This window comes from Pithys albifrons, chromosome 1 (assembly GCF_047495875.1).
Source record: "Pithys albifrons albifrons isolate INPA30051 chromosome 1, PitAlb_v1, whole genome shotgun sequence".
NCBI classification, from domain to species: Eukaryota; Metazoa; Chordata; class Aves; order Passeriformes; family Thamnophilidae; genus Pithys; species Pithys albifrons.
In genome coordinates, this window is record NC_092458.1 from 49,347,840 (window position 1) to 49,366,574 (window position 18,735).

Consider the following 18,735-nt stretch of genomic DNA (forward strand, 5'->3'; position numbering starts at 1 on the left):
TCATTTTCAAAGTGTATACAAATGCATTTCTTTAATCTGCTATACATACATACATGATGTAGAATGATTTGTTTAATAATTTTTATTGTAGTCCTTTCAATAAAACTAGTTACAACTAATATTATCTATGACTACTCCCATGGAAAAAAAAAAGATAATTCTGTGGCAGGCACTTATCCAAATATAGTCATACCTGCTTTTTTCCCTAATTCCAAGAAAACTTGCAGAGAAATGCCTGGTACCAAAGAGAGCGATCTAATTGCCTTTCCTGCTGTGTCTTCTCCAATACAATGTTTCAACTGCTGTGACACTGTGTCAATGAAGTGTATGTGCTGGTTTAAGGAGCAGAGTGAATACATGTGTGCCAAGTGGGACTTGGCTGTTCTGTAACCTGCATGTATGGGAGGTTTAAGCTAACCAAATGTAATGTATGTTTGACACCTTAGTACTTTGGATGCTCAGTCTTTTCATAATGGCAGTATTAACAGAGTAATTACCTGTCAATGAAATCACCATTCTTTACTGCAGTGCAAGGCCGCCATTACCTTCTGATGAATGACTTGAGGATTTGGCCTTTGATGAAACATTCTTGTCATTTCATATTGAAATGTCAATCTTGTTTTGACTGCCACATAATTTTTTACTACTTTTTTGTCTATTGTGTAATTCACACGTGATGGGCATGCTTCATATATAGTTCAGTAATTGCACACAAGAATTTGATCTCCATTTAGAAACAAGAGAGATAAACTGTTAAAAGAATATATATTTAATTGATTCTAGGAAGTTCAGACACAGAAATCTGTACACACAGAGAAAAAACTGACACACAAAACACTTAATGTAAAAAACTAAATGATTATTTAATATTCTTAAAACTTGTTTAAAAAGCCATAATGAGATTTCATTTTTTCTATCTAAGGAATACTTATTAGCAGATATTGGAAAAGGAAATCCAACACTACAAGGCAAAAAAAATAGATTATGTATGATGAGTGTCTTCAATACAAAAGATAATATCTGTGAGTAATGTGATTTAGATTTAAAAGGTTGATAAAGTCAGAAACATTCATAACAATGACCATTAGATGACCATTAGAAAAGCTTGGGATTTTATTAACTTCACTGCTAGTGAAAGCGCTGATAAACAAATCCTAATCCCATTGAGATCAGTGGAAAACTTTCCAGTGACTTTATCAGGTTTTAGATTAGGCCTATGTTTATTCCTTCTACAAAGGAAATTGTATGAAATATTAAAGTCTAAATTTCAGGGAATTTTCTAAGCCTTGTTTTGCCTGTTCTTTTTACTGCTTTTTTACACTACTCATAATTGTAACGTTATGACATCTTCCTCTGCTCACTCAACTCTAAAGAAAATAGACACCTTTCCACCCTCACATTTTTTGAAGAAGTAGGTGTGGTTATCTGCCATTTTGTACTAGTTATCCTACTTGAAGTTCCTGTGGAAATATCTCAGACTTCTGTATCTAATCTGTCAACAATAGAGATAAAACCAAAGGGTTTGGATGCATTCTTTCCATGCCTTGTCAACCTGTGAAGACTGAGATAATGTGGCTTCCACAGGCATTGAGCTTTTGATTTATTCTCCAGTTTGATAACACCTTAAATCTCAAAGTACCACCATGCATTTTTATCTATCTATCATAGAAAGGATAATATCAGAAAGGATCCTGATCTACTACTATATGAGAAATTGATATTAAAACTGTAATGTCAGTTCAATTTGCCCATGCATAGAAATCATTTATTTAACAATTGTTGTAATACTGAATTTTCACTCAAAAGTGTGTTCTGTTTGTTCAATAGATAGCTAGTAATGTAACACAGAAGCTATTATGACATATCAGCAATACTCATGACTTATAGATTTAAATGTGACCTCTTTGGACTTCTATTTTTAGTATTCTCTGGAAAATGAAGGCACATAGGGCATGTACATATACCTTTACATTATTTTTGTGAAGTGCAATTTAATTCCTTTGTTGCTCCGTGCTTTCCATGCTTTTATTTCAATTACTATTGTTGTGTAAAATAAAAAGTGAAACAGAAGGTTTATGCTTGCCAGTTTGCCTAATGAAAAGCTAGCATTTGCAAAATATGTACAAATTACCCTTGAAATGTTAGTAAATGTTTGGCTCAAAAGTCTGCAGTCCTTGGCTAACTGTATTAATTAACATGGTTGTGTGTACAAAGTGGAAAGTAACCAAATAGATCCATCAGTTTTAAACACGGGGATCAAAGGTGATGGCATCTGCTAAATTCTGTGAAATGAGAACTTGCTAGTATGTATATTTGAAAAATATATGCACCAATCACTATATTGAAAAATATATGCACCAATCACTATATTGCTTTATAGTCAGTGTCTAAGGTCCTGCTTTCCCCAGCTTTGTAAACAGAAAATGGAGAAGTCACAAGTCAAGGTTGTCTAAAGTTCTGTAGTTTTTAAAATGTGACTTAGTGAATCTATTTCCAAAAGAAGCTAAGTAAAGGTAGATGGCCATTAGCATCATTTGATGTAACTTCAAAGACTTCTGCGATGTTATTCTTTTAGGCCACTGAAAGAAATTCACCAGTGTGATTTGTTTTACTAACATTATTCTCAGGAAGCACAAATTAGTTTAGTTCATGAACACTAGAATATGAACTTGGATTATCAAATATTTTCTGCTTATTCCAAGGGAACCCATGGCATTGGCAGCATTATCTAAAGCTATCCAGGTGATAGACAGAGTTCTTGTATTTGCTATAACTTTTAATGTATCAAGAGCATGCCATATGTAGTTTGTGGAAAACACTGAAAATTGGATGGAGTCTAATAATGATAGTGATTCTTGTCACGTCTCATTTGACTTCTACTTGAGGCCAGCAGAGAATATGTCCTAAATGTTTTTTCTCATAGTAAGGTACCATTGAGAGTATCTGCTGTTTTGATAGTACAGTAGTCACATAGCTGATTTTCATTCAAAAGTCTTTATTTTTTCCTCTTTCCTTTTTCATCATTTTGTTAATACATGAGGTTTTAGCTTTCTTACTGGCTAAACTACTGATGTATTTTTGTTTGTTTGGGGTTTTTTTTTGTTTGTTTGTTTTTTAAAGAAAAGAAACATCTGTGTGGAAGCCCCTTCATGAGACTACTCTTAATTTTCTATCTTAATTGTGATTATAATTTCATGTAGCAGAGACCCGCCCTAACAGTTAACATGGCACAGGATTGAAAGATCCATTATCAAAACAACAAAGAAATCCCACATTCAGAAAATAGTAACATTCTCTGTGGGTTTAGTTTTCCAAGCTTTGACATCTTAAGGTATTGCAAGACAGATGTACATGTGTGTTGTATGTGGTGGAAGGGAAGTTAGTAGTCAGTATTTGTAATATGTATTGTTCCTTGAAGAATCCTAAGTGAAAAGCTGGGCATTTATTTTCATTTTCTGTATCATGTGTTTGCATGTGCAAAATGAGAACTTCAAAGCTTTGAGAATTTAAATAAAAATAAAGAATAAATCCCCTGAAATAAATTCAGAAAACTATTCTTAGGAAAACAATTCTTAAGGACATCTTGTCCTTATGATAAAATATAGTTGTTTATGGTGCAAATACATTATTATCTAGTTCTTTTTGTAGTAGAGATGCAAATATGTTTTTATAGAGGTGTATAATTAACTTAGAGTGTGTGCAATCAATTGGTATAATTTTATTAGTTTCAAAGTTAGAATATTCTAGAAATTGGATCTTTCCCAAGATGCACTAGGTTAACCATGTTATTGTTGACAATCATGTCCACTTTCAGCTTTTCCAAGGTGGAGGCATTTATCTAATGTGACAGCTGTAGTGTCTATTGTGTTAATAGATGTACAGCTGTTTTCTAGAATCATAGCATGTAAAAGATCTTATCCTCAGAGGGCAATGCTGCTGCTGCTTCTGCTTTCTGTGCTTGTAGGAGAAGACATGACTTCTGATTCAGAATTAATTGTAACCCAGTGAGCTGTCAGTGACAGATACCTGTTACGCACACTAGTACTAGTTCAGAAAGCAATGTTCTGAGGACTGTTCTCCAACAGCACCCTTACATTGAGAGCCTTCCTCTTCCCCATGCTAATACAACATATTCTTAAAATCTTTATGAAAATTCTGAGGCTTTTCTGGCTTTATTAATCTTTGCTTTAGTGAGGATCAAGATAAACTTCTTAATTGCACTTCCTCAAATTCACATAAACAAAAGTGAAGATTGCCATTATGGATGTCAATATGAACACTGGTTACTTCAGAGTGTGATCATTTAAAGGCCTGCAGATTTTTGTGGTTTCTTTTTTTGTTTGTTTTTGTGTGTGTGTGTGTGTATTTGTTTGTTTGTTTTTAATCTCCTTTCTTTTAGTTTACAACAATGTTAATCTAACTATCCTCTCATGCAAAATTTCTTTAGTGGACAGCTGTCCATTTGCTGCTAAACCTATGGATGTTGAAGTATGTTTTTCTTCCTTTTATATACATAATTTAAACCAAAGTACTCAAATTAGTTCTAACACAGAGCAAGGGCTGCATCACTGTCTTGGTTTGAGCTGGCAAAATGCCAGCTGTCCAAGACAGAGTGAAAAAGGAAGAGAGAGAGGGGAAAAACACTCCAAACTAGGTTTATGCTGTAACTAGAAAAGAGAAAATTAAAACTACAATATAACACACACACAAGTTATATATATATAACAAGAAATAACCTCCCGCTCCCCAATTAATACAAAGTGTATTACTCTAGATCTATAAGTACTCTAAAAGACACCCTGCAAGAAAGAGAAGGTGTAGCAACAAAATATTTCTACTTCCCTGAACTCAAACAAAATGCAAGCAGCAGCAGTAGCAGGAGCAAGGCCTACTCCAAGACAGGAGCTTCACCACGTCCAGTTTGTAGCCTGGCCATGGTGGAACTGACTAAGCCACTCCCACACACTGGATTTTACTCCTTTTGAGATGATGTAGTATGGTATGGAATACAATATTATTGGCTAGAAGAAGTCAGCCCAGCTCTAGTCAGCTGACAATTCCAGGCCTAGTCTGAACTTTAAAACCTAAATTTAGGCCCACCTGGCTAAACCCATAACAATCGCCCAGACAAAAGAGGGCTACCTTTACACAAGGGGCTTGATTTCCAAGGTTATGTGCTGTATTAAAGAATGCTAGTGGAACAGAATACTAAAGGAGGTTCTATCACATCTTTCTTTTTTTCCTGTTATTTTAAAATTATATATTTTTTAGATTAGCATGAATGTTCTTTAGGACTGGCTTTCTCAATTAACCACAGATCTATTTAGAAAACTATCCTAAACACAACACTAATTTTTAATAGGTATATACAAAGTTCCATTTTCAATGAGTCCTTTCTTAGGACTTTTTCCATAGTGTTTCTGGTAAGAAACATGCAAAAAATATATCCAACTAACATGGTTTGCTAACATTTAGCCATTTGAGAGAAAAATGTTCCTGAACATTAGCTTAGGTGTTTACTGGTAACACAACTGGCTATTTTCTTTTATGTTTTATTGTGTACAGCAGTTTCCATATTTTCTCCCCTCTTGCTTTTCCATGCATCTGAGATATGAATTTGCATAATTGTAGGCTGATTTTCTGAGTCTCAGACAACTAATTTAGAAGAATGGGGGCTAAGATTTAAAATGTTGAAAATTTATTAGTGTTTTACTAGACTCCTAAATTGAACATGGAAATACTGTGATTTAAACTAGATTAAATTGTAGCACTTATCTTTCCTATTAGGTCAAATTTGTCTTGCAGTCAAGATGATTGTAGGTAGATAACAATGCTTATTAAGAAATAGAGTATTTCTCTTCTAAGTGGATATTAGGATGACAAAATTTACTATAAAACTTACTATAGTCCTATGTTTAGTGTCTTTAGTTAAAGGTTTGTCAGTGTTTTGAGTGCCTAATTAAAAGAAAAAAAAACAACCAAAACCAACAATAAAAACAGCAAAAAAAAACAACAGAAAGAATTTTTGGTATATAGAGGTAGTAGTTTGATGAAATAAAATGAAGGAACATCACTACATAAACACAGAAAGAATGTGATATTGCTTCAAAAGATGACTGAAACCACAGGACTTGACTGCAAGTCTTTCTTCATTCACTGTCTCTGCAAAACTAAAACAAGTCCCCATCTGAGGAGGCTGTTTTTATTCCATGTTCAAATGTTCTTGGGACCATCGAGCTGTTATTTCCTCCCCATTTAGTTGTCAGACTGTAAGTGATATTTTTCACCTTTATGAAAAGGTAAGTTCTCTGCAGCTTGGGTAGCAACAGCAATATAATAGATGATTGTATTAATGTTTTCTTTTAATATATTGAAGTGTAATTTACAGACTTTATGAAATTTTACTACTGAGAAATGGAGGAGAAGAAATAAAATGATTGACTAGTATAACAACAATTTACATCTGAAATCAACACCAGGCAAATACCTAGACACTCCAGCTGTGAAGAAGTAGAATGAAGATGCCATATGAAGAGCTTTTTCCTTTTTCATTCTTAATTTAGCTTGAGAGATTGGTCAAAAACTCAATCTATCTCCATTATCTTGGTTCTGTAGGTAAGATATTCCGTGATGCAAGCAGAATCCTGGAGTAAGGACTGCCATGAGGACTGCATGAGGAAGTTTAGTTTAGATGTAGCCATCCCCACCCTCCCCCCGCCCCCCCCCCCCGGCAAAAAAACCCAAACAAACAAAAAATAAAAAACAAAACCCAACCTATTTCTCTTAGCAAATTGCATGGATCTGCTGCACAATTTGTACATAACACAGAGTTGAGCCAAGATAATCAGGAAGAAGCACGAGTGTTTTTTACTAAGAAAGTAGAATGATTTTATCTCAGATTTATATTCTTTTGTAAGCTTCAGTGAAACATGAAAGAAGAAGGTGTGTATCAGTGGGTTGAGTTATACAAAGCCCTGTTTGAGCCCTGGGTGGCCTTTCTGCAAGATACTCTACAACTTTCAAAGAAAGTTACAGTCCAGCAGTGTGTTTTTATTCATCTTTCCAATTTGGAAAAGAGAATGTAGATTGTAGATTTCAGGAGCCTTTCACTAAGTCACTCAGAAATGCAAAAACATATAACAAACCATTGCTTTTTTATAAAACAAGCTAATACAGTAAACATATGTTAATTCAAAGACCTTGCCAGTTCTTTCTGTGCAGCTAATACAAACATAGTTATATTTTGTCTAAGTTTCCCATTGTATTTTAATTTAAAAAGGAACTCTTATCCCAGATTACACTCTTGCCACGTTGAAAAGTACACTGCTTGTGCTTCCACTGTAGGAATTTAAGAGAAAAAATATTTACGATAAAGAAGGGTTTAAACTATAGTTTGTTAGAACTATATTTTAAAGCCTGATTATGTGCTGAGTCTTTCTTTTCTTCTACTGTGAAACTGTTATTAATCTGTTTTTTCAACTTGACCTCTATTTTGTCTTGACCTTGTAAAAAATTTAAATCCATGTTTAGTAAATGAACCAGGAATCTTTGTTTTGGTCTTGAAAGGAACAAACTTTATTAAACAGACATTTTTCACAGAGGCATTTGGAATGAAACATAGATTTTTCTCTTGTCCTTACAACATTTTCTTCAACTGATGCACAAACAGTACCTTCTTGATAATCATCGTTTAATCAACATTTAATTATCAATAGCCTGCAGGCTTTTTAGGGTATTTGTCTACTGTTTACATTAGATTTTATTTTAATATGTTGCTCCTCTCACTAATTTGTTTGTGACTGGGGTTTCAGTAAATTATGTCATGCATAGATTGTTCTGTTGTTTTTTTTTCCAAAAGGTAAATTTTTTTTTTCAATTTTCTCTCTTAAGCCTCCATATCAACAGTCTTTCGAAAAGAAAAATATTCCCTGAATTTTTTCTTAGAAGTTATTTTTCCTTCATAATATTTCCTTGCCATCTTAACACAAAATGTAGCATAATCGTTCAGAAAGGAAAGGAAAATAGTTTTGTTGATGCCAAATCTCCATATCTGAAATTAAATGTCTCAATGACAAATAAAGATATGTCATGCTTGAATATATATTCTGATATGCAAACCTACATTACATTCTTTCAAGCTTAATTTGACTTGCTGTGAATTGGATGCTTTAGTGACTTCTGCCAGTCTGGAAAATCAAGGATAGAATTCTAGGCTTTTAACTTAGAACTGTACTAAGTGGAGAAAAGGGCATTTTGTTTAATGTATCTGATTTGTAAACTCAAAAGGCAGCTCAGATGGTTAAAATTCAGCAGGCTCTATATGCAACTACCTGGTGTAGAAATGTGTTTTTAATTGCAGCTTGGTTTATAACAATGGATAGGATCTGTAGCCAAATTTGTCCCTGTGAGACATTCAGCAACGGAACAATAGTATAATTCTTTCTGGGATCCCTGATTAGCAAAAACAATGCAATAGTTGTACAAAACTTGAAAGCTTGGGTTTTGGAATAAAAGAAGAGCAAAAACTCCTCTTAATGCTAATTTCTGTAACTTGCTGTTTGATTCAAGCTCATAATTGGAAACAAAATGCATTTAGAAGCTACTATACAGAGGAAAAAACAATTTTGAAACCTAATGCTTGTACTTCCTACAGTAAAGTTCTGCTTTCAGCACAGCTCTTAACTCACCTACCACAGGACATTTCGAACACTCAATATGACATGTTATGATCTTTCCTGTACTTCAGTTTTTTAGCCCTCGAAAAAACTGAAATACCTTACACTATTTACAGACTACTTTCTGCCTTTGTATGAGGGTGTCTTGGAAAATAGGGCAGCAGCAGAAAAGCTTAGTCTCATAAGCAGTTGTTATACCCTAGCCCTGAAGTCTCAAGCTTTACCAGGTGTTACACTTCAGTTTTAGGCTTCAAGAGATTTCGCTCACATGAACTCTTTGGTTCTTGGGACCTTGAGTTCTTGTCCAGAGAAAGACTACACGATTTTTTTCTAAGAGATTTCTTTTAATTTGGTGAGAAAATAGGTGTTTTGGCAAAAAGTTTTACGGAGATAATATGCAACTTCACAAAGCATTACAATAGATAACCAGGACTAGCATGGATTGCTATTGTGAAGAACTTCTGTTACACCCAGCAAACACAAGCTCTGTGAAATTTAAGTGCATAATTAACCCAAACGAAGTGCAGCTAGCCCATAGCTTAAAGCAAATAAGTGATTAAGTTACCTACAAGAGGAAGAAATGAATAAAGGAAGAGAGATTAAGAGATGAAAGAATAAAGAGAGCAAAAGAGGAGAGAGAAAACATAATTACCACTTAGAAGGCCACATGTTGATGGCTTTGAAGAGAGCAGGGCAGGATACAATGGAGACCTCATGCTGCCTCCTTATCTGTTCTGGTCACTGTGGCCAAATCCCCAGGAGGGTCCTCTGACTTCAGAACAAAATTATGTTTTCAGCTCTGGAAAAAATGTGAAACAGCTCCAGTTATTTCTAGATTTTCCTTTATTTTCAATTAGAATTGACAGAATCACAGAAGTCAAGAATGGCTGAAGTTGAACAGGTCCACTGGAGGTCATTTAGTCTAACCCCCTGATAAAGCAGGAATCATTAGAGCTCCTTGTCCAGAACTGTGTCCAGATGGGTTTTGAGTATACCTAAGCCTATCTACACCACTTGTGCCAGAGCTCAGTCACCCTCCCAGTAAAAAATGTTTCCTGACATTCACAACCTCCTATGTTACAGTTTGTACCCTTTTTTACCTGCACTGTCACTTGTCACCATTGAATTCCTGTTGTCAAGAAAAAGTGAGAAAATAGGACAGAGTAGTATGTGGAAAAAAACCTTATATGCAGAAACACAAATATATTTTTAAATGTTTTCAGTATCTCCAAATAAGTATTGTAATAAAAAAATGCAGTATGCTATGTCTAGCTCAGGTTCTACTTTTCTGTACTTGATCAGTATGTCCCCACACTCTACTATGCATTCCTTCTCTCTACATAGGTGGGTTTTTTGCTACTTTTATTGACATTTTCATACTGCAACTATAATTTATGTTCAGTAATTCCACAAATTACGATTTTTACAAACTACATATTTGGCTTTGTTGTAGCAAAACAAAGCAGCCAGAGCAGTTTCATGTGTCTTTAATTCAATGTAATTTTGGTTATTACTATGTAAAAAGAGGATTAGCTGCCTGAACACCTGGTCCAAAAACATGGAAAAAAAAAGTGTTCCTATTGGTGCTTGAACTGTCCTATTTTCAGCACCAGAGCTTGCTATTCTTTATCACAATCTAAGACAAAGTCAGTTCTTCTCTGTATCTCTTGTGGGTGGAAAGTCATGCTTGACTTAACTGAGCTTTATGGAATCTGCTGCAATAGGTGATTAAAAGAAAAATGATTCCATGTTAACTGATACTGTTTTCCTGAATTCAAACTCAGCCCAGGTTCAAAAGCCCATTTAGTCAAATTGTTCTAAAATATGCAATGAAATTTAGTTTGACACAGGTTAAAATTATATCACTTTCAGTGAATTCTTCTTTCAGTTTTGTGTTTCACATAACAATGACGTGATACTAGCAGATTAAAAAGAAGAACTGAATATTTTTGCAGAAAACCCGTATTTCCCTCCCAAAAATATTTCTTCATGTTTGAATATGTCACATATTTTAGATTTGAATTTTGGCCAAGTGTTGGGACCTGAACCATAACCTTACCTCATGCTGTATATAATCCTGCATATGTTGTAGCATAATTAAAATTGTAATTACTTGCTGTCATTAGTCCCAATGTAGTACCAACTATAAACCTCATTACTCAAAATAACTTGATTCTGTCTTTAGGTAAAAATAATTCAAAGCTGTGTTTGTTGCACAAGGGAGTGGATAAACACAAACATAGTTCAAGCATATTGTAGGATTTTCTTCTGAAACAAAAGTCCCTGTTTCTTCTGTTGTGAAGACTAGAAACTCACTGTACATTCAGTGAGGGGCTTGGTGCTGGATCTGGACCACAAGTCTCTGCTTGTGTGCCAGACATCAGATTTGGGGGGCGAGTTTCTGTACCTTGCCCAAATTAAGTGTGCATAGGGTGTGCATGTGGATTCACTGGCAAACTTCAGGCTGGAGCAGCCAGGGAGTAGAAGGCCTCAGGCCTAGGGAGGATATAAGGAAGCAGAGGGACTGTGATGGTATTTGGGGGGATCCACGTGTACAGCCTGCCAGTGGGTCAAGTGTCTGAATTCTGTGTGTACACAACAAGCACCCAGTGGGACCAGGTGGTGAACTGGTGACATGTGGGGTGGGTAAGGGAGCCTGGGGCCTGGGCAGGGGTGTTTGGTCTGCAGAAGGGCCATGCTGGCACTCAGGACATCTGTAAAGGTGCATATGTTTGTGAAACAGCACAGTGTGGTGTGTGTGCTACACCTTCTGCCTCTGCCAGCCCAAGAAGTGGAGAGAACTTGTCTATCTATGCCTGTGCCTGGTGTGAGTCCCAAATATGGAGACTGCTGGGATCAACAGCTCATCTGAGGCCATCTCTGTAGCCACAGCTGTGGCCAAGTCAGTATCCATGTGTGTGGCTGGGATACACTCTGTTTTGCTACTGCAGCAGTATTGCTAGTGCAAAGAGGACAGTGACTGATTCATCCCTCGGCCTGGGCAGAGGCCCCAGGCTGGGCTCCAGCAGCCAGGCAGGAGGGTTCTGGACTGGGCAGTAAGGGCGCTGGCCACATATCACATTATTGCGTCATAAGCTCTCATTATGATTAGTAACAGTCTTTCCTTGCTATTAATATGATATGCCTAAGCTTAAGTGTTTGGTTTGAGTCTCCCTTTGTAGAAGGCTTGTTTCTTTCATTGTTTTGATGTCACAATTTAATTTAAAGTTTCTTGATGGACTATATGTTGTCCATCCATCATCTCTGGAATAAGATCACTGTTTACATGACTTTTAGATTTTTTTTATAATCCTTTACAGTGGTTTGTGGAGTCCTTGGTGGGTGGCTCAGAAAGCCAAGACAATATATTTTTTCTTAACATTTAAAGTATGAATTTAAAAAATTATAGCATTATCAGCTAAGAAGTTGTCAGTATTTGTGTTAGGCCCATGTCATTTTACTGGCTGACTGGTTCCTGTCATTTTCAGTATAGAGTCAGAGCAGATTTTGGCTAGTATGAGGAATTTTTTTTACCCAAGATCAGTATTTTTACCACATAACTCATGAAACAGGATATTTTTGTAGTTATGTATTTTTCTGTTTATTTAGGTGGTTAATTAATTACAGGCATTTAATTACTTTGCAGAACCTAAACCTGAATTTCTCATCTCCCTTATTTTAGGGTTTTATTGTTTCAGCCATTCATATTTTCTCATACAGTTTTTTGGTTTAAAAACAAATGAAAGTAATCTCTTTTCCTCAGATCATAGTGTGGTTTGGGGCAGGGAGGCAAGGATGCCCCACAACAGTGTTCATCTTACTGATTCTTCTAGCAACATGAGCAACATAAATTCTTAGTTTGGAAAAAACAGATCTCTGAACTTATATTTCTCAAAATAAATGCAGTGAGAGAAGATTTTAAGTTGTGTGGTCACCTACATTTCTATTTTGCTCATATTGAAGGGAAAGAACCTGCTAGAGATTAAAAAACTTAAAAAATGTTGAGTGGCAGTTCATGAATACAGAATTTGTAAGAAAAAGTAACAAAGTGTGAGGTAAAAGTTTTTTTAGTGACATATAGAGTTAGGTTCTCTGTTGATGTAAATGAATACAGCCCAATGACTCAGAGGATCTGCTTGGTTTGCTACAGCTGGATTCTAATCCTAAAGATAGAAAAAGAACTTAAAAGCAAAACACTAATTATAAAATCACAGCCAAGAGCAAATAGTATAACATTTATTTCTATACTGAATAACACAGTAATCCAAAGTTGACTTAATCAACTATGTCCACCCAAGGGAGATGAATATATTGATCATCATATGAAATAGTAGCAATTACCCTTAACAAATATTTTTTAATAAGCAAACATACAGTTAGTACTGCTAACTTGAGGGTTTTTTCATTAAAAGAAAAATTTAAAAAGAGGTGGCGGGGGGGGGGAGTGGGGAGGGGGAAGTAGAGTTGGAGCTTGGTGCTTTTTCAAGATGGATACTGGGCACCTGATTTTAACTACTTTAAAAGCTGTAACTAGTGGAAGATACCTGTTATAGTATCTTCCTGATGCTCCTTTCACTCCTGGCTCTGTAGAAATACTGAATAATTCACTTAGATATAACCCATACATTTCAGATTTCTAATATTGATAAGAAGTAACCACTAAATTAACAGTTATTTAGCTTAAGAAAAACTTCATGAATCTCTTTTTTATCCTAAACCAATCTAGCTAAACAGACTACTGAAGCTGCTGAAACTCATTTTTGTGAGAAGATGTGCTTAACTTAACCACTCTCTTGAGTACTCCTGAACTAGTTGTTTCCAACCCTTCAAAGATGCATTATTTTGATCCATGAAGACCCATAATAGTCCTTTCATGAATCCAACAGTCATGGCTGCTAAACAATTTGCAGCGGTGCTATCAGCTCTGAAGCACTTGGAGAATCACTGTATCATTCTATGGCCACAATTCAAAAAGTCAGATTATTTCTCCAGATGACAGAGTTCAAAATCAATGGTGAATAACTGATCTAAGTGTACACTGGAGGTTTTTTTCTTTTTTTCCTTTCAAGATGATTGCAGGTAGGTTTTGTTTATTTGAAGAAGTTCAAGAAAATGTGTCATTCAGTCTCTCAATCACTATGTTCTTTTGAACAAAGTATGTGCATTTTATTTTGGTTTCTCTTACCAAAGTGATAATTCTGTCATCGCATCCTGTGACTCTTTGCCAACCACTGTGATTTCACAGAAAAATTACCAATCCTAATTATCTATTTTAGGTAGATAATTGGGATCAGATAAATGTCCTTATAGATAGGTATTTATATATGCTACTATTCCTGAAAAATGACAACCATTATTAAAGGTTTGTTTACTTTAGTGAACTTTTTCACTTGAAACAGTGATAATACAGATTTTAACCTCAGAAATATACACCTATTAGATTTTCATAAGTCATTTGTTTTTCTTAACATAGTTTGCAATGGGTTTTGCTTCTCAAAGAGAGGGGTTTTTTAATAGATCATGTTTTTAAAATTATAAGAAATATACCTAATTTTCTACTGATCAGTTTCCTATGAGAAACATACTTCACAGATGAACATGTATAACCTTTGAGATTTGGCTCTCTCATCTGCCATCTTCCAATCTAAAAGCAAGCCAAATGAAAATAAAACAACACAAACAGTAAGCAAACATGATAATAGCAATTGCCTCGTAAGCATTCCCAGGGATTTATTTTTATGTCAAAAGTTAAAAAAAAATAGTCGGGAGAAGAGAAAAGAAGAGCACTAATCAGTGTGTCCTGTGCTCTTCTTTGTAGTCCCAGCGCCGTGTTACATTTCACCTCCCTGATGGCTCCCAGGAAAGCTGCAGTGACAGTGGTCTGGGAGACCACGAGCCAGTGGGTGGTGGAACCCTGATCTCACACCCTCTCCCTCTGGTTCAGCCGCAGGACGAATTCTACGACCAGGCTTCACCGGACAAGAGGACTGAAGCTGATGGCAATTCTGATCCCAACTCGGGTGAGTCACCATCACTGCTCTGCCCATGAGTTGCTTTGCTAACTTGGTTACATTCATTTTCATACCTTTGAGCTTTGCAATGGTAGAGATTTTTAAAGCATGTGCATGAATATTTGGTCATGTTATATCATAAGGATTGTTTGGAAATAATGTCATTTGCCTGAAGTGCCTCATGTTGTAATTTGACTGTAGAAACAAAAATATATCCAGTGGAATAAACAGTTTCATACTAATTGCACAGTAAGTACGAACAGCTGGGGAGAAGGATGTCCTAAAAGGTATCAAGCTTTTCTTGATATTTGAGGTGTTCTTTCTATTTAGCCTTGTACTTTGTTTTAGGAAAGTAATTCTAGATATCATTTTAAAGAGCAAGGACATGGAGTTTGCACTGTCTTTTAGACTAACATAGAAAACAGTAAATCAGTGAAGCATTGAAAAATTTAAAGAATACAAATTTATGTAACATAGTTGCAATTCCCTCTTCTAGTAGCAAAAATCGCAGGGTTTCTTTGTTAGTTTGGTATGACATGGTGCTCTGATTTTTGGAACTGTTTGATATGTTGGATACAAATATTAAGGATGTGTAAAACTTCTACATTATTGCTATGTTTTTGTGACAGTCAGAACTAAAAAATGAAGCAAGGTCTTAACCGGTACTGTGCCTGGTATTTTGGCATTGGAGTGTGGAATGTGAAGACTTGGACTTACTGAAAACAGGGAGGGGGCAGTGGATGCAAAGGTTAAAAGTCATATCTATGCTCTTGGAAGGTAATTGAACTTGAGTTCTCTTGCATCCCAGGAGTATAGAAATAAAAACTGGTTTCTGTCTTTGGCATTTCTCCCTTTTGTATAGATGATTAAGTTGTCACTGGGCCTGTACAAACCAGGAAAGAAGGTGGCCTTGGGATCTGATGAGCAATATTAAGGTCCATCTACTCATTTGAGCAGAGCTGGATCTGAATTATGACATTTACATCATGGCAGATGGGAACATGAACTGTGGAATACTGACTTTGGAAATACTTTTTCTCATATTTTTTTTATGGGAAGAACAAGAGGTTGTGTTGGATGAAACCCTACAAAGAAACAATTTGAAATGCTTTGCTGTCTGAGAGTTGCATTCTGGTTTCTTTCCCCCTATTATACTTTTCATTTTTTTTTTCTTTTTTTTCCTGGATACAACACTTGCATTTTATTTTCATTACCGAAACAGAAATGTTGTTGGAAATATGATCGTAAACCCTTAATCTGCAGAAATACAAAGAATAAAAGGGTAGCAACACAGGACAGATCGAATCAGAAGCAAGAACGTATGTCTGCTTAAGCAAGTGAAGAGCTTAAGTGGAATTATCCAATTAATTCTCTGGCCACATATGAGACTTGTGAAAGATTTAACAAGATCAGAGAGGAGTTTTTAGGCAGCATTGCATGTTGCCATTGTCACATTGGATTCACCGAAGGAATTGCACATCTCTTCAAAATATGGCATAAAAGTCCTCCAGGATAGTTAGGAAAAACGGGCTTAGTAAACTTCATATCAATCTATTAAAAATGTGGTTTTGAAATGTTTGTGTTAAGCACATTGTACAAACATTGTATATTAATCATGATCATCTTTTCATGCCAAATATAGTCACTAATAGATGATTAGTCAGAATGAGTAAGTGTTCTTTAAAGCTGTATGAAAAGTTTTAATATGTCTATGGTTACACCTGATTTAGCCTTAGGGATGCTAAATTAATGTCAAATTTATGAAAATCTAACCATAAAGCTGTAGTGATGATTAGTGAAGTGTTAAAGTATAGGGGGTTTTGCCTTTTGTCAAACATTGACATATTATATTCCATATCTCATCAGTTCTGACAAACTAAGAAGGGAATGATATGGTCATAACTGTGATAGAAATCATCCTAGGAAAACTCAGGCCAGGATGGCAGTGATGGTGCTCATTAGTGGATTTAACTTTTATATCATATTCGATATCAAGCTATTGTCTAGGCATTGTGTCAGAAGTTATTTTGCAACTGGAGGCACAAGTTTTTGGATGAGATGTGAAATGGAGTTTAAAGCAGTTTATGGTTATTGAAGATCCTGTGGCAATTTTTGGAAGAGAAAAATACTATCTGGCAAAGTTACTTTGTGCGTATTTACATGTGTTCATGGTTATAATAACTGGTGTAATATCATTTGAACATTGTATTATTTGACACTTCTAAGCTGAATTTCTAATTCTATTGTAGTGAAATGTTCATTGTATTTAACTGCAGAGGTAGTTTCAATTCAGTGGCTGTTTAAGGGATTTCTCTTTATGAAAATACTTGTGATGGGTACAACTAAAAAGTAAGGAAAAAAGTCCTAGTGGAGAGTCGCAGTATTACCATGTACTTGTACTACTACCAGTTCTGGATGATAAACGTTGCAGAACAGTACTTTATTACTATTTTAAATGCATCAAATGGAAAGAACAGTGTTTATAGGCATTTGCTAATGACCTCTACAACAAAAATGCAGATTTGTTCCACTGTATTTCTATGAAAGTTCATTCTAAGTAAAAGTTTGCTTCAGCTCATGAGAATGTGATGTTAATCTTAAAAGTAAAGTCCTTGCCTCATACTGAGAGCAATTCTGGTTAATGGCTTTAATTATCAGTGAATTGTGTGGGTTATTGTACAATATGAATTTATGTGAATAAAACTGCAGCCATTGTTTCTCAATATTAGTATGTTGCTACTTTAATTCTATTTGAAGAGTAACCAAGGCCCAGGTCTTCAAAAACTGAAACACAGGGTGGGAGAAATGAGCTAAGAGTCTTGCTGTATTGTTATACAAATGTATAAGCAGCCTTATTGTTATATTTGCACGCAGTCATTAGCTTCTACACAGACATAAGAAGTACAATTACATGATTTAATGAAATAAGCAGACACAGTGAGAGTACATTCATCTAGCTTATCTGAAAACAGAAAACTTTCACACCAGGGGAAACTAAAATGAAGAGAGTAGGCAAACACTAATATCGTCAGCCACACACTATCACTGTGCGTATGAGAGAAAGGCAACAAAATAGAAATCTGAATTCTTTTATAATGATATGTAAGCCCGAGTTTGGTTTGCATCATTCAAACCAGTCTTCTTTATTGAGTCTTTTATTTTAAATTGAGGATTTCATTCATTTTTCTAAGATATGTTTTCCTTCTGACTATTGTTAATTGATCAGTATTTATTGATAGTCAGAGGAGTATGATGTTAACCTGTCAATTGCAGCTTTTTTATAGCTCACCTTCATCTCATTTGCAGCTTGATACACTTGATTTCTATAAAAAGTAAAGGAAGATATTCCAAAGATCTGTTATCTGATTCAAATGTTTTACCTTTTAGTATATCAGATAAGAATGTAGAAAACATTCCAGTTTCTTTGGGATCTAAAAAAAAAAGAAAAAATTGTGTAAAATTGTGTAAAATTAAAGTGTAAAATTGTATTTAGTTTTACTACTTTATAGCATCTCTTATTATCAAAATTCTTACTTTTTAATTGTTTTAAATGTAAAGTAAACAAACTTTTGCGGAGAGAAAGGACTTCACAAGCTTATGAAGTTTATAGTGAAGACCTTTTATTTCACACAGCACACGGTTTATATAGGGTTAGAGGTACATCTTATTGGCTAAAAAGGTCTCACCCCAACACCTTAGAACTTCTAATTGGTTAAAAGCCTATCTCTCACAAGTCCAGTGTTTGTATTATCTCATCCCGATGTTTTGAGGTCCATGTCCGGAGATCAGGAAGGCAGTTGAGACGTTCTCATGAAAACATTTGCAAGGAGTGACCGTTGCCTACCGGACAAACAGCAGGTGTGTGTCCTTGCAGGCTGAAGTATCAGCATGATTCTCACAGAGCTGAAGCAGTTTGGATTGCTCAGAAATTAACTTTTTGCAAGCAATCTCACAACATAAATGTGTGCATCAAGAACTACACTTTTAATACAAACACCTTTATCATCAGTACCATTAAAACTGTACAGCTCTATGATGCATTTTAAAGT

At 35.3% G+C, this 18,735-nt stretch overlaps 1 protein-coding gene across 3 annotated transcripts in view; it reads left to right on the forward strand.

Annotated features, from left to right (window-relative positions):
• The window catches only part of PCDH9 (protocadherin 9), a 696,488-nt gene that overhangs the window by 429,546 nt on the left and 248,207 nt on the right, over positions 1-18,735 (forward strand). For 2 of the 3 annotated variants that reach the window (XM_071550221.1, XM_071550230.1), the window contains one exon: positions 14,620-14,695. In XM_071550221.1, the coding sequence (XP_071406322.1) occupies positions 14,620-14,695 (76 nt within the window). Of the gene's footprint in view, positions 1-14,493; positions 14,696-18,735 lie in introns of all 3 variants that reach the window. The other variant, XM_071550212.1, reaches the window with a different exon arrangement.